Below are 25,918 nucleotides of genomic sequence, written 5' to 3' on the forward strand. Positions count from 1 at the left end.
AGGTTTTTTTTTCACTGCCCCTGTCCTATATGCACCCCATCCCCCATAACACTATGTCCATAATTATTCATTCCTCTCCAATTCCATATAGCACCTTCTGACGTCCATTATAGAAGCTCTGACGAACTAAGGTCCAGCTTTAAAAGAATCTTTGAATAAAACCCAGGACCCTTACTAAAGATGTCTACTTATCACTAGCATGTCTATTAGGCTAAAACATGGATGGTAATCTTTATCTAAGTAATCTCTACTGTTGACCAGAAAGGGGAATTCAAAACTTTGAAGGAGAAGAAGCTACCCAAGTCCAAGAATCATTTTGCTGGTGGAACATTTGTATATTAAACCTCTACAGGTAAGAAAGCTGACTTAGACTTTGAAGTGACTAGGTTCATAGAGTTAATTAAGAAACATTTCTGCAGTAATGTGGTGACTAATTGGGGGTATATATAATCTTGTAAAATGTGGGATGTCCTGGGTCATCCTTGCTCCAAGCTTCATTCTATTGTCAGGTAGATTATTATTCTTCTATCTTCCACCACCCTAACCAACTGGATGGTTTAAGTGACTTTCATCTATGAGAACAGCACCTAGGACAGTTCCAAAGCTAAAACCAATTTAATACAAGAACAATGTTAACTTTTAGCATTCCCTTAATATTTGAAACCTGTTTCATGCTGCAATTGTGCATACCCACCTTCTGCATTTTATAGATAACAGAAATTATTGCATTTTTGCTGTGGGCTTTTGACAGCATGAGTTGACAGAGTGAAGCTGACTCCAGCTCACAGGGGGTGGATTTCTTGTTTTACTTCACTGAGAAGTGGATTGTAGAGCAGAGAAGCAGCAGGGGGATTGTGCGCTTGCCTGTGAAGCTGGGTGTGTACAGTAAGAAGGAGAACAGGGAAAGAGCATAGCCTGTGACTGGAAGGCTGCAGGTGGATGGTGCTGCTTTCAGGAACCCTTTATCCAACTGTCAGATAGCCTATGTGTGATGTAAGTACTCTGCCAATGCTTCATCCACTGTTTTCTTTTTATTCCTTTTAATTTAGACATTAGATTCAACTTTTATAGTTGCTAAAGGATTGTATAAAACAATCTGGATACAAAAACAAAATTGGATAATCATGATGTTGTAGAGATGTTATACATGTCTAGATGTAGATTTAAAGTAGAGCCTGATCTCTGTAAACTCTAATCTTTGATTAAAAAAAATATTATTGTTAATTATTCTTTTTAGGAATAGACAACGTAAACACGTAGTTAGTGGAAATCAAATCATTCTAAAATAAATATATAGTATAGGACGTAACGCATACTTGTTTAAATTAAATGTATGCACAGATTTACGCAGTTTAGGCACAATTGTGCACAAGGTAAAATATTTCCCCCTGCTGATGTACACCATTAAAGAGGATAGGATTTCCTTTACTTGTTGTAAATGAATGATAGGAAAAAAAGATCACATCAGTCAAGCATTTGTCTTCAGGTCTGTGGCTGCAGGTGACTGACTTGTTGATATTCTTTATAGACTTTATATAAAGCAAAGACAACATATTTTGTATGTAGATAATAATTGTGCTTCTTTTGTTAACAGTTCTACATGTGTGGAGGGCGAATGTACTGCAGCTTCACAGTGTTATTTATGAAATAACCAAAAAGGGCTGTGGAAGAAGATGGCTTTCCACTTGGAGGGGCTGATTGCTATAATCCTGTTTTATTTGGCTATTCTGTTTGTTGGTATCTGGGCTGCCTGGAGAACTAAGAACTTGCGTGGAGATGGAGACCCTAGAGAAGGGATTATTGTGGGCGGCAGAGACATTGGACTGCTTGTTGGTGCTTTTACTATGACTGGTAGGAAAACATTCCTTTGCTTAAATTTCCTACATGCTCTGTACTTTACTTATTGTCATATGAGCTATTAACAAACTTTGGCACCTGTAAATACATATTTCTGGGTCTGATCATTAAGAGTACCATTTACTAAAGAGCCTTCGTTATACAAATTTATCTGTTCACTGGAGACATCAAATCAGAGAAAAAAATTGATAAAAAGAATTATAAAAACCTAAAAATGTACTTAGTCTTCAAACAAAACACTGATGTGCTGTACTGGTGTAAAAAAGAAATAAATTGCTTTCCAAATGTAGATACATCAAAATGACAAGGTTACTACCGAGTAAAAATGATTAATTCGTATATACCAAACAGAGTTTAACAATTTTATAATACATAACAAATTTAATAATACAGACACTACTTGGTAATACATGATTGTTTGTCAATATGTATGTATTTTTGAGTTAGTATATTGTACTTTATTAGTGTCTTTGTTCTGTGCTTTAGTGTTGCTGTGCATGTGTGTGTCTACATGGGGCAATGTGAAGCTATGTGTGTGCCAGTAAATTAGTACAGATCATTATGTGTGTTTGCCTCTGTAACCAACATATTCTTATAATATTATTGAATTAATGCTTTTTTTTTGTATTCTCTTTCTTCTCCTTAATATGTGTTTGATAGTGACAGTAGTAGCAAAAAAACTAACTGCATTAATGTTTCTTTGCCAATGTTTGGACTGACTTAAGATTAAAGAGCTGGTTATATAGTTACAGAACAAGTCATCTATTAAACCATTTTACATACCTGTTGCTTTTAAGACTGGTATGTTACAAATGTTTTACTATTTTAATGCACAGGTATGTTTTATAATTTTACATATATACTGATTATAACTATCCATATAAGCAAAGATGTTTGGTAAAAAAAAATATCAGTGACTGTTAGTTTTTACTGTCATGTTTTATATGTAGATAGGTGCACAATCATGTTTTAAGAATATTTCATTCAGCTTGTTATATCTGATGTCTTTAATTAGCAACATGGGTTGGTGGAGGTTATATCAACGGAACAGCAGAAGCCGTGTATGTGTCGGGCTATGGGTTGGCTTGGGCTCAAGCACCAATTGGCTATTCCCTCAGCCTCATTGTAGGTAAGTTACAATCAAATTACATGCATTGATATTTGTCTCAGTCAAAACTTGCAGTGGTTGCCCTCAAATTAAATCTCAGAGCTCAGGAATACAAATACTGGAGAGATAGGAAGGTTAATGTAGGGATAATTTAATAAAGAGACATATCTAATCTATGCTCCCTGGAGACGTTGCACTTATAAATAATCCCTTGAAGCCTCTAAGAAGATGTCCTGCTTTATTTCAGCCCTGATAAGGTTTATGTACAATAATACAGTGCCATTCCAGGGGAAGATGAATGTATAATGAATAATTATTTGAAATGGATTCAGACAGTTGGCTAATCTTGATTGAAAATCAGGATACAAAAATACACCCAACATGTAAGTGTATAACTATATCATGAAAAATGGAAACACTGCAGTATGATCATGCGGCACTGTAAAATGCCTAGGCATTCAGTAATGACGTCACTTCTTTCAGCAGACCCCACCCTTTTTCCGAACTATAAATACGCTTTTATTCATTATAAATCAGTATTATTGCACCATGTACTCAAGTATGCTATGTAGAACTGCGAAGACTACTTTCTATATTCTCATTCTCCTGCTTGATCCACTATTCAAATAGAAAGAAGAAATGGATAAATATTACACACAAGGCAGGGAGTCTAATGACTTAATTCCGGTGCTGAAAATGCCCTTTACTCGTCGAAACAAAAGGAAATTAATATTGTGTTTTTGTGTAGATTTAGGCCCAGGAATATTGATGCTAACTGCAATCCTGGACACATATATAGATAAATATATGTAATTTAATATTATTTATTGAGAACCTGTCTTAAATATAAAACAAAAACTACTGCAATTATAAAGAGTTGCCAACTGGGGTGTCTGTACATATTTTCAGAAACTTTCCAAACCTTTTTTCATTGTTTCCATATCTCAGAACATTCTAACAGGCAAAGCTCCCTAATTACCTGATAGCACCAAAGTTCACCCACTTTCCTTCCTGCCTTCTGCACATTCCTATTTACCAGTAAGATTGTCTGATGTAGTGATGAGTAAAAAGGAATAAGTTAGGGGGTGGTTGGATGCTCAGACAATACCAAGAAGTTTCCCAATTTTGCTTGTCAAAGCAGGCTGGGATTCGATTGTTCTTCTGACAAAAGAATTTGGGAGAGTGCTGATTGTACGTGCCTGGACTTTTTACCTGCAGCTGTTTTTGCTTGATTTTTTTTAATGTCAAATACACATGATAGACAATAGGGTATTGTTGATACTGAAGTGCTAAACCATGACATTCACAGCATTTCTAATTTACACATTATTCAACATTTTTGGGTCCAGAAAAGGTGATGTTGTTTTATACACAGCACTTTGTACATTTGCACAAAGTGCAAATAAGAAAGCAGAGCTGCACCACAATAGTTTATAGCTGTGCATCTGCCTCCCGCTTTAGAAGGGACGATGCACTTTCAGGTTGTTGATGTCTGATGAATGAAGACATATCTATCAATAGGATTTGGAGAAAGGGGAAATGGTGTAACCTTTCTGCCCAAATATGACATTGCCAACCTCCAAAATACATTTTAATTAGAGTAAAGAAGGTTTAGAACTTTTGACAAATACAACTGCACCCCACTCCACCACCTGCCACTATCTCCATTGGGACAGAACATAAGGGAAGCCTCCCCAACTTTTCCTCAAAAAACTATTGTTGGACTGTGGAATATTTTAGGTAAGACTAAAATACTTTTTTTAAAGAGAGCCTGTGAGATAATAAATGAAAGCTGCAATAATTATTTGATTTTCATAGATGAATGCTCTAGGTTATGCTCTTGGAATCCTGTAATCTAGTGTTCATTGACTTGAAGCAAGCATGCACAATGAAATTTGTAACCTTACATGTATATATATATATATAAAAAAAATGTTGCCACTTCCTGATATATTCTTTTCACACTTTTACAATTCCCTGTAAGGTCCCAGTCAGCAGCAGTCCTCACCAGTCCCCCAATCTAACACCGCAGTCTTCACCTTTAGTAAGCTGCCGCTCAGCCTTAGAAGACTGGTTGCATCTCCCAGCACTCAGTTGCCCCCAGGACTAACTGTGCAAGGGATGGTGTTTAGGGATGGGCAGGCAGCAGGCCAGGAGCCCACAGATAGTACCAAGATTCCAAAAGACTAGTCCAGAATTCAATCACAGGTAAAGGTCATTCCAGGCAGCAGAAACAGGTCAGCAACACTAAATCAGAAGAAACTCACTCCAGCACAGATTAGCCTAGCTATACGCTACAACAGGCACTGGTGACTGGGAGCAGAGAGGCTATAAAGTCCCAGCAGCCAATAGCAGTGCAGGGCAGAGTCAAGAGCTGCCACTAGAATCCCCTTCAGCTGTGTACAGCCTACCAGTGGATGCTGGGGATGCCAAAAAATACATCAGGGTGCACGACTAAAGGGAAGCAGGAGCTGTAAATGACATCGCTGGATAGAATAAACTGTTTGATACTGCGATGGCGCACAGCACTGAGTTGCCAGACAGATAAGCATCTCCTAACACTCATTATCATTTGGGCTCAACACATTTGCCCCTGTGTATCACTTGAAATGTATGGTACTCATTTCGCTAGGAAGATATGCATAATATAGGAATGGAGAAAGGATTTCTAGTGAATGAATAGCCTGCAGTAATGACTGCAGCCTGTTCATTTAGCTCCCATATTTACTTTCTAAACAATGTTGTTGGTTCAGGAGAACATGGAATGACATCAATCTTCCTAGAGATATCCAGCTAGTTATCCCAACTAATTGTATAATAATGTGCAATCCATATGTATGTGGTAAACAGATTTACTGGAATGGTTAAATCATTAAAACATCCAGGCGTGAATACCATAAATCATGGTATTTAAGAACATATTGCTGGTTCATCTGGCAGAGATGTTACAGTCCATGAGGGAATAGCAATCAGCAGCCTAGCTGAACAAAATGTTTTAATACATATGTATTATAGGTTTGGAATGGGCATTGGATGTGGAATTATTTATGGAATGTTTGCTATATTCTAAAAGATAATGGGTGAAATAAGTTCATTAGTTCATTGAAAACAAGCTTAACTATTTATGCACCTTTTTACCTTGTTCTGCTAGTTAATAATTTTACCGATTTAGTTTGAAACACAATATTTGTGTATTAGAAGTCTATGGTAGACAGTAGAAATTTGAGCACTATTGCCTTGTACCAAAGACAACAGAAGAAGACTACCTAAACCTATCTACCTTTTTTTGCATAGTTGTTTGCTCAGGCTCGTCTCCTGTACTGAATCTATTTACTTTAATAATACTGCATGTGGTCAGCTTTTCACAGTGTGCATTGCATTGCAGCAAGCGAGATAGAGCCTGCCCCATTTCTTGGCCGATGAACATCTAACCCTTTGATCCACATTCATACCATAGTTATTTGAATTTTGAAAGTTTAACATCACATGTGTATATTGCCTAAGGTAGTCTGCATGAGGCAGGGTGCTGTGATGTCTTTGTTTTTTTTGTGCCCTCCCTGCAAACGATACAGAAACAGATACAGAAAGCACTAAACCACTTTGTGAAAAAAATCACAATTTACTGTCCAACAACAGCAAATACTGCCAATGTGTTTTGGGAGCCAAAAGAGATACTTTTCTCATTTCATATTGTTATGTGGCCAGTTCAGAAATAAAAGTTTAGCTCGGTCCTTTTTCTAAAGTGAACCTACCAATAAAATATATCTTTGATATAGATTAGTAGGGCACATGATTGTATTACCAGATAACTACATTATTTGGTGTTAAAAGGAATTACTCCTATTAAATGGCTAACAATTGCCATCTCTCAGTCTTACATCTGGCTACTACACACTTTTAAAATTCTTTTAGTGGAAGCTCTCTAACAGTATGCAGAACTGTGCAGTACAGGAAAGCACATAATTAACATTTATTATGCAACATGCAAAAATGTTAGACAAATATTTTAGACCCCCTCCCAAAAGGAACCATTAAAATATTTATTTATTGAGGAGTCTCTGCTTTAAACCATCAATATAAAAAATAATTTTCATTGGTTTCCAGATTAAAGAATGCCCCTTTAATGAGACAGTCTGAATGGCACCTTTACAGACATGTAAAAAAGTCCTTGGTTTCATGCAATGGATTTTGTCAAGTAGTGTTTGCCCTGGAACTATGCAGGCACCATCCTATAAGAGGTCATTTTTCTACAACTTAAGAAACACTAGTTGAAAATGGCTCTTCTAGCAGATAACAATGGCATCTTTGTGTACATGAGCTTTGGTACTGCACTGGTACTGTGACTTCCTCAGTAGCTGGGAGAATAAACTGAAAATGTATCTACTCTAACTCTGATATACATAAAGACACAGAATAATGCAGATCTGTAATCATTATTACATCAATAAATGTATTTGTTTTAATCCCAGAGGTGTATCTGAATTTGACCTAGTATCAGCTTCTTGTAGTCTTTGTATAGCAGAATATGAAAGGAATTAGCAGTACAAATAGACATTCAGTTCATGTTGTATGCTTATAGTAAGAAAAACAGAGTTACAGAGAGATGACTTCATCACTGTTTTGCTTCTCTGTTCTCTGTCCATTCACAGACTGGGGTGGGTTCAGGACAGCCTGGGCTGGGGGGAAGTGAGTTAAAAGATGCTGAAGCAATTAGACTGAGGACAGTTTTTTTTTAATTATTTATCCTTTTAATGGTCAATATATTTTTAACTTTGGTGTAGTGCCTCTTTAATGGGGCAGAGGGGGTGCCTACTTTGAAACTTCTGTGTGTACGTGAATGGTTTTGGGTCTTGTTGTTGAGTGATTGATCATCCACTCCTTTCAATCATCAGTGACAGATATTTTTCCTGCACCCAATGAGGTGGGTGTTCTAAACAGGATAAATCTTGGGTAATGTGGTAGGGGGACCTAAGCAGGATTGCCATCGAATATTAATGAGACCATGGGACCAGCCAGGAATCTGGGTCTTGGACTGCTAGGGAAAGAAGCAAGGAAGCCTCCTGCATTCTGAGACAATATGATGCCTAGCAAGGAGGTCTGTGGAGAGGGGAAACCTCAGGGAGGATCCAGTACAAGAGAGAAATGCTATAGGAATCAGGACAGGTTACCACTCCAGCAGGGAGCTTCATTAAAGATTATTGTCAACAGGTGTAGATTTGTTACTGAAGTCTGTTAGTCTCCTAGCCTAAAGGATGAGAGTATAGAAAGTTGTAAACTGTACACCATGCTGTCTTAGGATCCTCCATAATTTGAGCTGCTATCTGGACATTCTGCAGCCCTCTCCCTCTGTCCTGGCACTTGTGTTATCAATGGAACCCCTAGATTTGATATATGGACTAACCTTTTGTGTTCATTTTTATCCCACCAAAGGAGAGAACCTGTGCCAAACTACCCACTACTATGTGGGCGAGTGTTACATTATAATTTAAAGCTAAGTTCTAATTATTAAATTATTCAAACCTAGTCATAGTCATAATTCCACTGTGCTTTATATTCTTAATTCTCTCCCCGCCCCAGCAGAAAAGCCCTAAGACAGGCAAGTGAGTGCAACTAACTGACTACAGCTCTCAGTGTGATAGTAAATCTATGCACAGCAGTTTGAAACGGTTTGACACGTCCTCCTTCCTCCTCCTCTATTTGTCATCACTGCATCTTTGCAATTTGAAATTATTGGGGAAAACAAACACTTCTGATTGCACCACTTGTCTATTATGAAAGTGGGGAGCTTGTTGGACACCTGCTGAGGATTTTTAGCTATTTGGCATCTACCAATCTGGAAGCTGTTCCCAATAAAGAAAGTCCCAATAAACATGCTGCACCCTGATTATTTTCAGGTACTTCTTTAGTAGAAGATGAGTAATTTATTTTTTCCACATTTATCTGTTCTGAGTTACATTTTATATTCACAACTATAGTACCCTACAAAATTATCATACATCAAAGTTATCTAATTGTACATATTGCTGTTGAAATTGAGAACATTTTTTATTAGTAGAATGGTTTATAGGCTTGTTATTGCAAGCTGGATATTATTTCTAAATAAGGTTTTTGTACTGTGCATATTTTGTGTATTTAGTTTATTTAGGAGTCCTTTTTACTTAGGCACAATCTTGTTAGATAATCCCATTGCCAAAAAGGTTAAGCTATATGTATTTCTTTAGGTGGTATGTTCTTTGCAAAGCCAATGCGGTCAAAAGGATATGTGACTATGCTGGATCCTTTCCAGCAGATATATGGAAAACGAATGGGAGGTTTGCTTTTCATACCTGCACTGATGGGAGAGATGTTCTGGGCTGCTGCCATTCTTTCTGCTTTAGGTAAGAATAACACATATATACTGCATTTCCGCTATATAAATATCAATAATTTAAATAGTACATAGGATCAGTATTTTTTCACTTCATTTTTATAAATGTGCATGTACTCTGTTAGATTTTACATTTAAAAAAAAATAGCATTGTTATTTACAACTGTTGTTAAAAATGTGTTGATAATTCATTTTGAAATATTATATAAAGAAGTAGTCTAAATATATAAAAAGCAAATATGGCTGTTTCTTAATGCCAGTAGGTAATTACCTAAAACACAAAAAAAGTGTACAGATTCCAAATTCTGCTGTGTTTAGCAGAAATAGTCACACTAGTCTGCTACAAAACTGGTATTTACAGATGTCAAAAGTGTGGGTCCTGCAGCACTCAGTGGTTTCTACAGGCTGACTGCCATATTATTCAAAAAGAGAGTAGTGACTGTTATGTTTATGGGTCAGTTAGTAAAGACAAATATCCCTAGAGGGATATAGGCAGCAAAAATAGCCTAAAAAAGTGTTGACTAAATATACTTTTTGAACTAGCCCTTAAAAAGAAATCCTAACTGTTTAAATGGACCCAAACTTAAATTACTCCCTGTTAGGGATTAGCTCTAAAGAGGTCACTGCCAGTCACCAGGAAAATAAGTTATAGGCCCTGTAGTAAGAATGGTACGCAAATAATAACACTAACCCTTTAAAAATGGTAATGAAGAGTAGGACATGACAAGCATTAAAACAATCAAAAATGTAAAATACATCTAAAAGTACAATGGGTCTAAACTGATGCTTAGTAACACTATAATTTTCATTTAAGCAGATGGTTGCAAAATGAGGTCAGATAGAAAGCACCACCTACCTATTCAATGCCAGCTTTCTAAAAAAAAACAAAAAAAAACACACAATATGATGAAGAGATTTACCCAAGCAAAGTAAACACATCCATTACTTCTGTATCTGCTTTTAGACAAAAAAAAGCCTTAGGCAGAAATCTTGAAGATGGCTGTCTACATAGTGAATGTAACACCAGTGGTCTTAAAAATTCCATTTTTTAATGTTGTTCCTTTACCAATTCATACTATTGCAGCTTGCTAAATTCAATATATTAGAAAGGCAGGATAAAAATTGGAAAACGTAATGCACTGTGTACTCAATTTTGTTTTTTTGTTTCCATATAAAGCTTCTTTTTGGTTTGTGCTAAATGCATTCCAAAAACGTTCTAATGGCAAAGTTCTATCCCACATGAGTATACTATATAAAGTGAATTTATTTTTTGATTTTGTTTAGTACAGCAAGCCATGTTCAATCACATGTGACATTAAAGGTAGAAATCATATGGAGACATTAATAATCATTACATGGCAACTCTTTCATGTAGCTATGAATTATTAATGGGAATTTAGTGGAGGGAAATCATGCTTTTGCATCATGGGGTGAATAAGAGATGGTTTAGCTTCCATGAATGCTGGGCCTTTAAACTAAGCTTTCATTTTATGATAACAGATATAATGTAATGTAGGCAGTGCAGGCCAAGACTTTAAATGGACTTCATTTGTTTTTTGGGAAATTTACAACAATTTGTTCCATAGTGTGAATCATTAATATAGAACAAAATGAAAACTAATTTGTGCTCATTAACCTAAGTAAACTAGCTACTTGTATTTGATTCAAGTGCTATTGCCCCGGGTGGCCTGGTCTATTTCTTATTCTTCAGGCCAAGCTTAATTTGTTGTAATAAACATCAACAAGTCTAATTTCCAGCTGTGCCCTGATTAGACTTTAAACAGTAAGGTGCTTATTTACGTTCTGTCTGTTTATAATGACAGTAATCACAGTAATATTTAGTTACTGGAATTGCAGGTTTTCTAAAGAAGCTTTTAGAACCTCTTTTGGTAAAGTTAGGCAAATCAAATTATATCATATCTTGTAAAAACATTTTGAAAAAGGTCTCAATGATTTAAAAATGTAAATACAGTATATTAGTCATGCAGGAAGATAAGATCAGTTAAATTACGTGGTTGTGTTTGAAAAAAAACACATGTCCCCCAAATTAAATGGAAAAATAAATTCATGAATTAAAAAAAAAAACACATGTCCCCCAACTTAAATGGAAAAATAAATTCATAAATTAAAAAAACTGCATACGAAAAGCTCCAAATTCACAGCTGATTTAAAGGAAGAAACACAAACGCTTTTATTCAAAATTTAGACATTGCTGTACCTCTAAAGCATTTTGGTGTTCCCTGAACAACAACAATTGACAGCGGTATTATTACTTTATTAATTATAGGCATTGCATTTTAGTCAGTGAATTTGAAAGTAAAAAAAATTTTTTTAAACATTTTTTTCAACAACTGAGTGGGCTAAAACTAGCTTCAGTGGAAGTCTATTCTAAATATGTATAGAATTGTACAGAAGCCTTTCTGTATGCAGAGGTTAAACCTCTACATTTCTAGACGCATACAGTGTTCCCTGTACAGTAACCATTAACATAACTTTGTACCAAGTTTACTGTGTATACTCATGTGTGTGATCATATCCCTCTTAAAGAAACATTCAGAATGGCAGACCATCTTATCTAGTTCTCTGCCAGCTTGAGTGAGGGGAATATGACATATATTAGATTCAGAATATCAACTTGCTGCATACTGATGGCCAAAAATATGATTTAGACACAAACTGCACGGATAAGGTAAAGCAAAAAAAAATACAAAAAAACACTAATATATTTTCAGCACAAGCTACTGTGGTGCCAGCCACATAATGCGTATGTTTTTTATCTACCCTCGTTCACTTTCAGGACTTTAATTTAAAAATTTGTGTTCTTTACTTTAAATTAAAATGAGAATTAAGGAACATAATAATAATATATTTGTTGTGTGAACATATTAAATTAAACATGTAAGAGAATTAAGCTGCGTACACACTGCCAATTTTTGTCGTTGGAAAGGATCTTTCACGATCCTTTCCAACGACAAGGGACTGCACGATGCATGAACGGTGCTGTACATACAGCACCGTTCATGCTCTATGGAGAGGGGAGGGGGAGAGCGACGGAGCGGCACCCTGCTGCGCGCTCTCCCCTTCCCTTTCATTAGGATCGGCTGTCGTCCATCGTCCGTGGATCCGGCAGGTCGGTCATCCGGACGATGGACGACACCGACTGTACACACGGCAGATTTTCGCCCGATAATTGGCCGATGCCGATTATCGGGCGATAAAAATCTGACGTGTGTACGTAGCTTTATGTAGCTTGCATTGCTGACCACTCCTTCCCAGCACAGACTTTCAATTATTTTTTTTGTGTGTGTTTAACAAAATAGACATTCAATATTTTTACTATGCTTTTTCATTAGGTGCCACCATAAGTGTTATAGTGGATATTGACATCAACATTTCAGTAATAGTGTCTGCTTTGATTGCCATCTTTTATACCCTTGTTGGTGGACTATACTCTGTTGCCTACACTGATGTTGTACAACTATTCTGCATCTTTGTGGGATTGGTAAGTAAATAGTTGTATTATTATTCAATATTATTATATTAATATTTTTTATAAAGCTCTAATATTTTATGCAGTGTTATACAATAAATAGGAGCTATTAATGACAGACCCACAAACATTACAAGTACAATCTATGATAACAAACACTTTCTTGCATGAGTGCTAAAAACTACAAATGACTTTACATGTTCCTCTTAAGTGCTAAAAACTACAAATGATTTACACATTTACATGTTCTTCTTAAGTGCCTATAATGACTGCCCTTTCACAATCCAGAAACATACAGGCCATGTTTCTGGATTGTGAAAAGAAACCCATGAAAACATCGTAGTTTGCTTGGAAAAGTCAGGAGTCAAGTGCATAACAACAAAATGCCTTATTGTGAAATAATGATGATAGCAGACTGCAGGCTTTCCACTAAATGAACCTTTTTCATATTTTGATTGTTCACATTCCTTCTAAGATCAATTTCATTTCTAATGTAAGGAAATTATATTGGCTGCCTTGGCTGTGTCCCATTTGACCTTAAAAGGGCTGCATAGCGGATAGCTTCCTTCTGTGTAATCATGGCCTCCCAATCAGAACTGGTAGACAAGGTCTGTATCAAAGTTTGATGGGCAAAGGCTGGATCCTCAGAGATGACTGCATGGCAAGGTAAAGGTCAAAAATCAACGCCAGAAGACGCAGCACCACCATCAATGTCACCAGGGGGCCAGACCAACATACAGAAGCAGGAGAGTCTTTAAAGCTCACTCATGAGCCGTATGAAGCTTGTGACTTAAAAGATAGCTAAGGAACACATGGGTCCACTAGGGACACCAATGGTAGAGTCCAATAAAGTGGTTGACCAAGAAACTAGCAATATCTCACCAATTGGCTTGCCCAATGGCATAGAATATCAGCTTTAAGGAAGATAAAATCCACTCAATCACATACTTGCTTCAGTATAGGATGCCCACTCATAAAAGGAGAAATGTGAGTACCTAGCAAGTGAGGTTAACAAGGGAGCAGTGGGAGCTTTTCAGGGACACATGCTTGCACCTCCATATTTAGGTAAGATTTCCATGTTACATTATTTTTTTAAAATGAAAGTACAGTCTCTCTTTAATAAGTATAGTATAAGACCTGTGAACAAAGTGAGACAACTGGATGCATAAAAATGACATGTTCTGTTCAGTATCATTCCTGTGCATCTAGATGACAACTAGTTGTATAGGAATGGCACAGAGAAGAAACATGGAAAACAGCACAGTATTGTGTAGAAGAAGCCAAGAACAGAGGAAGACAGACAGCTGGTAGATATTCCAGGACTATATGTTTTCATTGCGAATGGTTTTCCATAAATACATGGACCTATTTATTGGGTTCCTCCAGGGGATAATTAGAGAAAAATCCAGATCTTATATAAGAAGATATTTGATTGCTCCAGCTGTTGGTTATACCTATATATACACAGATAGATCACATCAGGGGGGAATTAAAATATGCAAATAACATCCAGATATTTGTACGGTTTAGCTAAGCTAATAACTGAACAAACACAAGTAAAATATAATTAATGTTAAACATTTGCTGCACATCATCTTGCAATTCCTGATATTTAGCTTTTTGGTAGATGTTCTACTTACGTTACAGATAATATATATATAGTCCAACCTAGTGACTGTAATTGCTTTTTTTGCATATAAACTATTGTCATCATTGACATTTGCTTCTGACTTTTTTCCAGTACATTTTTTTATTTTTAAATATTTATGTCACCGTCACATATATTTGTTTCAGCTTCCACTAGACTGCTTCAAAAAGCCTGTCTTGGTTCTTGACCTTATCAAGTTTTGAATGACAGGCACGGGCTTCTCCTAGCAAAATACAATATACTTATTTCATTTAGTGATTTTAAACTGCAATATTTTCATCTTTCCCGTCTCTTTCTAAATATTATGTATGCACTGTCACTAGTCAGTACTACATAGACAAAGATGCTTGCTTAGTGCTAAAATATGAAAATTGGTTGTAGGTGTTATAGGTCTTCATGCAAACTTGTAGGCTAACCAAACTCTTATAATATTTTATCAGTATTTATAGAAGGCACAGAACAATTTCATAGTGGTTCACAAACTTCCCTTAAAAAATCTCTAACAACTAGAGCAGTGATATTCCTTATTCCCACCCCAACCAACCCAACCCATTCCCAACCACAAATAGTGTAGTAAATGCAACCAACTACTAAAAACTTTTGTCTAGTTGATAGTCCTGTAAGAGTGAAACAGCAGGAAAGTGAAACATCTAATTAATGTCATATTCCCTCTAAATAATGCACAAATTATTGCTTTGTAGGATATTAGAAATCGATCAGTTCAACTTCTGGCTTAGTGCTAAATATGTCTGCCCCATGACAGCCAGCATTTCCAGCACTGGGACCTGCACTGGAATTTCAAAATGCCACTGGATTCTATAGCGAATATCCCTAAATTTCAGTTTAAGTGGTATTTAATAATTTTTATGAAACACACAATATAACAATAAAGCAATACAAGTAATTCAGACATCAGTTTTCAAATAGTTAATTACCTGCAAAATGCAGAGAGCAAATAATATAGAAAATTGGATGATGGAAGGAGAAAAGGAAACAAAAATAAGAATAATGTAGAATGATATAAAAATTATAGACACATGATATTCAACTAACAGTCATACACTAGGTAAGTAAACATTTGGATGTAATCAACCAATGTGACCAATTTTGTGTCAGAATGTGTGATATATTATTCTTTATTGCAAATATTTTTTCATATGAACAGTACAGATTGCTATCTCTAATGACGTCAGAAAGGTACCTCAATTTTCCCTGAGAAAATGATTAAAGGGCCTAGATAGGGCCAGAAGTAATTGTGTAGCTACAGATATGCAGCATTTTACTTGGGATCCAGGCCCAGTGTATCTTGCAAGAAATGGGTGGGCCAGGCATTCCATTACATTTTAAGGTCAGAAATTGGCTCTAGGGCACCTGGCCAATGATATTAAAAAAAGAAGCAGGTCTATGAAATAAGCGGAGGCCAGTGACTACGTGAGCCAGTTTCCCCCGGGTTTTGGCCTGTTAAAACAGCGCTGGTTGTGAAACAAGCCTGGACAGTTGGTATATGTTGTACAGGAGGCTTTAGTTTTGATTTAAAGGACTTTTGTTTTGTTGATACGACCCCTGCGAGGGAAGACTGTTTTGTTTTTGCCATTTTTTGTCTTATAAAATATGGACAGGAGCCCTAAAGAGACACTGTTGCTTGGTATTACCGCATTGCCAGCTTGCCTTTTCATGCTAATCCTCACAGTATATAGAATGTTGTGGCCATCAACAAATGGTCTATTGGGGGCCTATCCACAGGGTGTATGCTATCTATACCTATGTGTAAGATGGCCAATTGAGGGGAAGGTTTTACAGGAGTGTTAACAAGCTCATAAATACCATTAAACATTTCATTCCACTAAGATCTGAAGGAGGCACCGTGCCATATTATATGAGTTAGTCACAATTGCACCATGTTGCCTGCTGCAATGGGGAAACATTTTTATAAATTTATAGGAAGTAAAATGCCATACATATATCTCTGCACTATTTTAAAACAGCAGTGGACATATTACTAAATAATTTTAATTGAAATGTTTTGTGATCAGTCATGAAGTGAAGACTGAAGAAGTGGTAAATGGGCTGAAAAAATTGGACTTCCTGGTGTAACCTAATAAGAATCTGATGTCTTCTTTAAATTGTATTTCCCTCTTACCTATAGTTTTGACTTATTGCAGATAAAGAGTTGGAAGAATGGTACAAACAGAAAATTAGCAAATTACAATGTTATTGTAGATTATAACTTTATGAAGATTATAATTTTACAGATGACATTTGTTTTAATGTATGTTTTATAGGATTTAGAAGCTGCTCAAAGATCTAACAGGACATTGTTGACATCCATGTTTTTTTATAATGCTATGTTCAGTATGAACAAATATGTCTTTTTATATTACAGTGGATCAGTGTACCCTTTGCAATGACACATCCTGCAGTTACAGACATCAGAGTGACAGCTGTTGAAGAAGTCTACAAGGAGCCTTGGCTGGGCAGCATTAAAAGAGAAGATGCATGGTCCTGGATTGACAGTTTCCTGCTTCTGGTATACAATACATACTATTTTTTAACCTTTCTGCATTTGTGTAACCATGAGATCTATTGTCACAGTGATGGCTTTTGAAATTATCCTTTTTTCTCTTTTTTTATTATTAGCAGTATATTTTCAGCTTTTATTGTCTAATTTCTATGCCAAACTCAGGTTCAATACCCATTACAGTGTTTGACGTGTAGTAAGGATACCTAGGTGTAGTAATAAAACCTCAATGTTTTTATTTGCAGATTCTAGGAGGAATTCCCTGGCAGGCCTATTTTCAGAGGGTCTTGTCTGCTTCTTCCGCAACCTACGCTCAAGTACTCTCTTTCTTAGCTGCTTTTGGTTGTTTGATAATGGCAATTCCTTCCATTCTAATTGGAGCCATTGGAGCCTCCACAGGTAACTGGATTACAGCAGTTCTATCTACAACAGGAAAAAATCTGTAACAGCACTTGACATAAATATAAATGTGTGCTGTCTTTTCCTCCATATCAAATTTAGTAACAACTTGCAGACAACAGAATAGGAAATGTCTTATGTCATAATAGGGCCCAAGCAGTCATAGGCATTTATTATCATAAAGTTTGCTTATATTTGGAAAATTGCAGTATGTATATACAAATGCTTTTTTTCTTTAGTGCTGACATTGAATGATGTCCTTTGTTTTTCAGCTTTTCTGTATTACTGAAGAGCACATAAGATAAAAATATTGATAATAATATTAGTCCAATGTAATGGTTTTATAGGCTGTGTGAAATGCTGTACCACTGATTATTGTTCTGACTGATTAACTGTTATCAATCATCAAAGCAGTAATAATTACAACAAAAAACATTTTAACAACAATGCCTTTAAAGCAACTGTTAAGGAAGGTTTGCCTATTGAATAACCATACCATGACTTTGGCCACCAAAAACCAACCTAGTGGGGTTTTAAAGTGCGTCCATTTCCTTAATCTCAGAGACAATCCCTTCAAATAAAATATATTTACCCCTCCTATTATCCAAACCACCAATCTTAGCTGTCTTCACGTGCTGAGTTTGATTTATTAAAGCTCTCCAAGACTGGAGAGTATAGACTATCATGGGAGAATTTGGTTGATCAAGCAAATCTGGAATACATTTCTTAATGTATAAAAATAATTTGCTATAACCTGGTATACTTTTACAATCCTGGACCAGATCCATTCAAGGTTTGCTGGATCACCTATGTACTCCAGTCCAAATTGATCAAAAAAGTAATTTTTATTAATAGTTGATAGATATAGAAGTGGAATATTAATAGCAAATGAATCATGCAAGTCTTTTTCTCTTGGTAGATCAATTCATAGTAGATGGTACATTGAATACTTGTAGTCAATATCAAAGGACCAATTTTTTGATCATAGATCCATGGGTCAATAGACTATAGGTCACTTAGTATTCAGATATGAATGTGAAATACAAGCTTAACATTTTGTAATAAACAATCATAAGAATAGTTGCCTAAAGTTGTCAGCATTTTGATTTTAGTTACAATGTTTGCTCACTATCCCTATCAATTTTAAGCCTACTAAAATTCCAAAGAAATAACAATAATACATAGTTTTAGGGGCCACACTAGCCATTGCATACTTTATAAAAGAAAATAATATTCCCTTGCAATTTCAACAATAGTGAGCAGTATACTAGAATAGTATCCAATAGTTCTAGGCTCCAGAGACTCTAGTGAAAATAAAACAGCAACATGATGACAAGAAATTAAAATTGGTATTGTTTTTTTTCAGCATGGAATCAAACTGCATTTGGCCCAGATGATCCAGAGTTCAAAGAAGAAACAGATATGATTCTACCCATTGTACTTCAGTATTTGTGTCCACCTTACATTTCGTTCTTTGGACTTGGTGCTGTTTCTGCTGCAGTAATGTCATCAGCTGACTCTTCCATCCTGTCTGCCAGCTCAATGTTTGCCAGAAATATTTACCAACTTTCATTCAGGCAAAATGTAAGTTTCCTTCTTATTGTTTCCTCTGTTAAACAGATATTTAAAGGAAGTATAATATTAACTCAGATCCTCAACTCAATTGTTGGTCATATCCCAGGTGTCAGGCACATACAATGGTATTTTTTACCTAATATTGTCCCACAGTCATGAAGCCACATCTAGTGTCTCACCTGTGACCAGCCACACAGAATGAATGGTAGTGGGGCCACTGTCACCCACTGTCAAATGTTCGAACGCTGGTTTAATAATACCTGGAACAGCAGTTGAGGTTGTTACACAGGAACCCCTGTCCCCACCATCTGGCTGAGCTTAGGTTTCAGGTTAAAGTGAAGGAAGAACATTCCCTACAAATAAGCTAGTAAATACTTATCAGTCCCACTGCCCACTATTGCCAACTGGAGTTTCTTGGGAAGCTGACACTTCAGGGAGTATCAGATTCCTAGTCCCCTGCCAGGCTCAGTGATTCCTCCTGCCCACTCCTACACCTCTACTTTATTATATAGTGATTTTAGTTGTTGGCAGGATAAACTACTGAGTGTGGGATACAGAAAAGTTTAAGTTATTTAGTCTAAACTAAACGTCAGTTAACTGTTTTCACAGTAACAGAAACAGTGTAATTGTTTGTTCCCCTTTACCTAGCTATAGTTTAGTTATACACTTACCATGGTTGTTACAGTTTATATCCCCTATATACTTATATACAGTTCATTGTCATTAAACATGTCCTAGTTATCACTTTTATTATTTTAATAAAATGTTTTAAAACTAAAACACATAACAGTATCTCTTTGTGTTTCTTTCTGAAAGGCATCAGAGAAAGAAATTGTCTGGGTCATGCGGATCACTGTGTTTATATTTGGAGCCGCTGCTACAGCTATGGCATTGCTTGCAAAGTCAGTTTATGGACTTTGGTACCTGAGCTCTGACCTGGTCTACATTGTCATCTTCCCACAGCTTCTTTGTGTTCTATTTATCAAAGCAACCAACACGTATGGGTCTGTTGCAGGATATGTGTTTGGGCTGTTCCTCAGAATAAGTGGTGGAGAGCCATATCTCCACCTGCAGGCACTTTTCTGCTATGGAGACTGCTACCTGGACAAGAATAACATCATTTTGCAAAGATTTCCTTTCAAAACTCTATCCATGCTGGTTTCATTTTTAGCAAATATATCTATTTCCTACTTTGCAAAATATCTGTTTGAAACGGGTACATTACCACCAAAATTAGATTTCCTTAATGCTGTGGTGGCTAAGCACAGTGAGGAGAATATGGACAAGACAACATTAGTGAAGAGTGACAATATTAATTTGTCAGAGTTAGCTCCCGTGAAGCCAAGACAAAGCCTGACATTGGGTGCAACATTTGTAAATAAGGAGGCCATAAGTGACTTGGACTCAAGCCCAGAGTCTCCAGACACGGACCACAAGGACTTGTGATAAAGCCATAGAAACACTGCTGAACTTGCTTAGTAAGCAATGAACACTGTACAATGAAAGGCAAAGGGTAAGCAGTATTTATTAAGGATGTATGGTTTTATAAAGTTGTCATTGCACAAATCACAATAAGCATCATAGCATCCTCTCAGTGATGAAGGCACTTGTATCATGTCTTCTCTGTCTATCTGGAATTGATGGATGTCAAATGTATCCTTCATTTTCTATGTCTTTGTGATGTCTTAGTATTTTGCAGGCTTATTTTGTGAAGATTCTAGCAATAAATAATATGTTCAGAAAGATAAAGAAACACAAACTAATGTATTCCACAAAGATAGCCAAACCAGTACATGGTATGCATACTACAATAGTAAGTGCACACTTATACTTTACTTATGCTTAGTTAATGTAACTATTTAAATTCAGTTTCAGCACTACAATAGGTAGCAACATTTTTTCAGTCTGTGATACATATGACATAATATTTACCATTGACTTTAGGGAAACCTAACAAATCCAGAAAATAGTAAAATCAGTTAAAAACTAAAATTAAGAAATGCATAAAACATATACTACAGTCAAGGTTACCAACCAAATGTTACATTAGAGTTAGCCTTGTCTGGACACCAACATGTTTTTGAAGGATGGGGGCATTGACAGTGGCACACTGTCACAGAGCAAATTGCTGACTTTGCCCCCTCTCTTTTTTAAAAAAACTATACAAAATATACAAGAGATTATAAATGCAGCTTTGTGTACAAGAGACGGAAGCAGGGGATTAGGAGGAAGCCTTTCTAGCACCAATCCAGATGCTGTTCAGGCTTTTCTCCAATTGATACTAATACTTCATTCATTTTCATAAAACTAACATATTATAACCAGACCAACCAGGCTCTGCACTGGAAGACTACTGGAGGACTAGTCTAAACTGGCTTTTAAAAGTAAGCTTCTCTGTTTTTGAATGTAACATTCTCTGTATTGCTAGCTTTATGTTACCTAATAAATTAATTAATATTAGCAGAAAAACTAAAATTAAAAAAAGTTGCATAATGGCTTAGTAACTTGTTGAAAATTAGTAAAATACAGGACGTCCTGTCCTGTATTTTACTCATTTTCTAGGAGTTACTAAGCCATTATGCAATAATGATCAGAATGTTTGGAGTGCTGCATTGATGGACAGTTATTGGCAGCAGTGACTTCTATATTATAATGCCTCTTAACCACCCAATCAGAAGCTTAGGGTTTTATTCTGTTTAATGCTTGAACTTCGTGTTTATCAATTAAAATCAATGTAACTTAATCCAACCACTAACAAAATCACTTGCAAATCACAGCAGTAATTAGTGACAATCACGTTTCATTTGTAAAAGCTTATAAACTATGCAAATATGGCATATTGTAAAGATAACATTTGTTTTAACTTGTATGTATTTATCATATATTTTCACATTTAAAATATGTTTTCATTACAATGAAATGTAAAAGATCTTTTTTGTCCTTACTGATATTAAATTAGGCTAATTAATCACACAACTGTTCTTTATTATATGTCTTACAAAAGGTAATATACTTCAGTAATCATGATTAGTGATAGACAAACCATAGCATGGTACATTTTTGTATCTACAACTTGTTTGCCAGTTTGACCTGAATGCCATTAAGAAATGTATTACTTTTGTTCTTTTTCACCATATGTGTCAATTCTACCTATTTTTGGTATCACTTTCCTAAGGGTTATCAGTGGCACATTGTGACTAGCATAGTCTAGGTGATCCACCAGCTGCATTTCTACATTTCATGAATGTCTATGTGATGATAAAATAGAGTATATTGTGTATAGAACTTCAGTGCAAACCTAGAATTTATGTGTAAAATGCTGAACAAAATTCAGTGGAAAGCATTATGCTTTTAAATAATATGCACAAGGAGAAATAGAGAGTATTTCCTTTATAATTGTGCTATTCATTTACAAGTTTCTGTGAGTTAAAATTACTAGTCAAACATCCACATTATTTACAGTGTATAGCCAAAGTTAAAAACCCTATCAAGGTATTTTCTTAACTGACCTGGAGGTTTTCCTATAATTCCTGTTCTAAAGACACAACAGGAAACGAGAGGAAGTCTTTCTTCCCCCATTAAAGGATTTTCCCACCTCATGCTCTGATGACAACTCAGTATGTTGGGTTTCCCCTCACTTTCTGTGATAGTGACATTGGTTACCAGGATAAATGGAAAGGATAAATGTCTCCTCAGCACAGACAACAATAGAAAATTGGACAGCGGACTTAGCCCTTTGTGAACTGTGTGGAGCTAAATGTTTTTAGAGAATTTGCTGCTTGGTGTTTAGAAAATATTGCCCGAGAATTACTATATTATGAGGTGCACAGGTACTGATGGAAAAAAATGACAATTCAAAAAATATTCAGTTACTTTTCTGCCTTCTCAATCTAATAAGTAGAGTAATGGAAAATTCCATTTACTGGGCCAAAACATTTTATCAATCTATGGTAATTCAGATACAGGGCATATTTGTGTTCCATACTCCAAACCACCACTGAATAATAACTGAAAAAACTATCTGTATTGATTGATCCAGAATATGAAAGATGATGTCATCTTCTGTAGATTGTGCAGAAAAGATTATGAAAAAAGTATTTCATGTAGGGTACCACAGGCAACATCTGGAGAGCTATCAGTTGGTGTCCTTATGCTAAGTTAAAGAGGCAATTAATTTACACGTCAGAATGAGATTTTCTAACATTACGAAACAGTCCAGACAATTGACTCATAAGGCCACTAGACTGGTGCAAGTTATGACCTTTAATGTCCAGATCTACACTTAACATGCTAGGCCATACATAGTAGGACAAGCAGACATGATCTGACTGCTGAAGAATTTTGTAAAATGTATATAATCCTGGTAGCCCGATAGGAGGCCTGGGGATATACAAAACCAACTAGCTTTTCATGGTAGAGACAGATTTTTGTAGATAAAGAACGTGTACAATGTAAAATGCGCCATAGTTTGGCACTAGAAAGGGAACACCTTAAAAGACTTCTGTACTTAAAGAATGCTACATTGTGGAACAACTTTTATTATCTCCTAGCACCAGCCTTCATGTCAGCTCTTGGCATCTATTCACATGACATCTTACAAACCCGCAAAGGATATTGGTACTAAAAACCCTTTGTTTGTTGAATGACAAGCTAAATTTACTAGCAAAGGAGCTTAATGTCCGGCTACCTCCCGGTCCTCCCATCATATAAATATTTCATCAGAACAATAGTAATTGATCCATAGCTTATATTATAGAAAACTTTCTTATGTGAAGGTTTTTATTTATTCAGGGCTTTGGTATAATCAGTAGTAGTCTGGCACATTTATCTGGATTTACTAACTTACTAAAATATTAAAGATGTTTCACAACTCATTCAAATGGGAAAGAACTGTATTATTTATAACTACGATAACAAGTCACCTTAATCCGAATCTAGCTAAATGTGATAAACTGCTACTAGATAATACAGTTCATAGACTTCTACTGCACACCAGCGAGTGTTATCCATTTTAGGTCTATGGTTGTCTTACCTCTGACCTGTATAGAGTAATACTGTATAAATTAGCATTACTAGACAGTAGTAAGCATGATAGGTGTCTACTCATATCTTCCTTCAGGATTCTGTTTCAGCAATCCCCAGGTACCCCCAAACCTAGGGAAAATAAGGAATTTGTTGCAAATAAATTCTCAGGGACTCCACCCAACACCAAAAATGTATAGTGACAGCCTTTCTGTAGGTTGCTGAGCTGTCCTCACTCTACTGTGGAAGGTCTGGGGATTACCCTTATCTAATTACTGTGTGCTTCTTAAGCTGCGTACACACGGCAAATTTTTCTCGCCCGATAATCGGTATCGGCCAATTATCGGGCGAAAATCTGCCGTGTGTACAGTCGGTCGTCGTCCATCGTCCGACGACCGTCCTGGCGGATCCATGGACGATGGACGACGACCGATCCTAATGAAAGGGAAGGGGAGAGCGCGCAGCAGGGTGCCGCTCCGTCGCTCTCCCCCTCCCCTCTCCATAGAGCATGAACGGTGCTGTATGTACAGCACCGTTCATGCATCGTGCAGTCTTTTCTCGTTGGAAAGGATCGTGAAAGATCCTTTCCAACGAGAAAAATTGCAGGTGTGTACGCAGCTTTAGGTTTAGAGACTGTTTAAGGGTTGAAGCAGATTCAGGGAAAGCTGAAGATACTTACCAGCATGTTGTTACTTATACATCTTAGGTAATTTTATCACAATAGCTTTTTAAAACACAACTATTCTAATGTTATGACATTAAAGTAGCCATTACATCTGTATGCATTTTTTATAACATAGTACAGTGTTAAAAATGACTCCCGTGGTCATATATTAAACAGTGTGGGGTCAAGTAAAGGTTAGATTTGCATTTTTTGACTCCTTTTTGTGGTGCCAAATTCTCTATGTTACAAAACTACCAGCACCAGTACTCTCCGTACATAAAACCCAAATGTTTGCTATATGTTTTAACTAAATTTCTAAATGCTTTTACAGGAAAAGAATTTTTGTTATCCAAAAGGCAAATAAAGATTCGTGTAAATAATATTTACCATGCACACACCATGTACAAAAATAATGAATGGTAAAGAATTCTCCTATTGTGCCTATTTATTTAGGATTGTATAAATGCTGTCAACCTAATATAAAATAGATGAAAATTAGATGATTAGATGAAAATGTAACTGAAGAACTATGTAATTGCCCATTCACATTTCAAAATAAACTAAACTACTTTAAATATTGAGTCAACCCAAAAGTGGTAATTTATTTGAAGGTGAAATGTAGTTGACTGAAATACCTTCACTTATCTGATTGGAAGTTTAGTAGTCATCATCAATTAAGCTTGTACTAAACATAATGGCAATAGGCAATGGGCAATCTCTCTGCAAAACACTGAGCTAACATTATAATTGTCATGTATTTATATGCCATCAACCTATTACACAGCACTTTACATTCCACTAATTGTTAGTCAAAAAGGTTCACAATCTAATGTCCCTTCCATAATCTGAGGCCCATTTGGGGATGAAGTGAACTAAGCTACGTATATGTTTTTGTGATGTAAGAGGAAACCCATGCAAACACAGGGAGATATTATAAAATATGTTCAGAGTGTACCCTGGGCAAAATTTGATCCTGAAATGAAGAAAGCTTTCATTGTATATCTGCATCCCCATAAAGCACCAGCCATGGCACTATCCCAAAGTCAGGTATAAACAATGTGGTCATGCTTACCACCATAGTTGATGAGAGAACATTATGTGATCAACCCTATCTTCACAATCCATCCATTTTGGTGGACATTTTCTTTAATCTGGCAACTAATTTTGGAGGATATTGATAAAAGTGTAATAATTCCACATTTTAGAATACAACTGATAGTAACTGATATAATAAAGAAGGAACCAACGTGAACATCTATACAGATATAAA

At 36.1% G+C, this 25,918-nt stretch overlaps 1 protein-coding gene across 3 annotated transcripts; it reads left to right on the forward strand.

Moving 5' to 3' along the window:
• Positions 1-214: 214 nt before the first annotated feature.
• Positions 215-25,223, forward strand: SLC5A7 (solute carrier family 5 member 7). Of its 3 annotated transcripts, XR_011921222.1 has the most exons (10): positions 865-993; positions 1,595-1,851; positions 2,873-2,986; positions 9,187-9,342; positions 12,686-12,834; positions 16,854-16,997; positions 17,234-17,387; positions 18,754-18,971; positions 19,779-22,377; positions 22,425-25,223. XR_011921222.1 is itself a non-coding variant. In XM_072413972.1 (9 exons), the coding sequence occupies exons 2-9, from the start codon at positions 1,674-1,676 to the stop codon at positions 20,406-20,408; spliced, it is 1,743 nt and encodes a 580-aa protein (XP_072270073.1). In that variant the 5' UTR covers positions 215-352; positions 1,595-1,673; the 3' UTR covers positions 20,409-25,223. The 3 variants fall into 3 exon arrangements, 2 of the variants coding, with proteins under 2 accessions (XP_072270073.1, XP_072270064.1); XM_072413972.1 differs by lacking the exon at positions 865-993 and adding an exon at positions 215-352 and having other exon boundaries at positions 19,779-25,223; XM_072413963.1 differs by having other exon boundaries at positions 19,779-25,223.
• Positions 25,224-25,918: the final 695 nt, after the last annotated feature.

Source organism: Pyxicephalus adspersus, chromosome 1 (assembly GCF_032062135.1).
Source record: "Pyxicephalus adspersus chromosome 1, UCB_Pads_2.0, whole genome shotgun sequence".
Taxonomy (NCBI): domain Eukaryota; kingdom Metazoa; phylum Chordata; class Amphibia; order Anura; family Pyxicephalidae; genus Pyxicephalus; species Pyxicephalus adspersus.

Bases quoted from the DNA above. Each gene is read 5' to 3' on its own strand.
- SLC5A7 (XM_072413972.1), top strand. From the start codon at position 1,674: ATGGCTTTCCACTTGGAGGGGCTGATTGCTATAATCCTGTTTTATTTG. The intron at 9,343-12,685 runs GTAAGAATAACA...CTTTTTCATTAG, and splicing joins TGCCATTCTTTCTGCTTTAG to GTGCCACCATAAGTGTTATA. The intron at 18,972-19,778 runs GTAAGTTTCCTT...TCTTTCTGAAAG, and splicing joins AACTTTCATTCAGGCAAAAT to GCATCAGAGAAAGAAATTGT.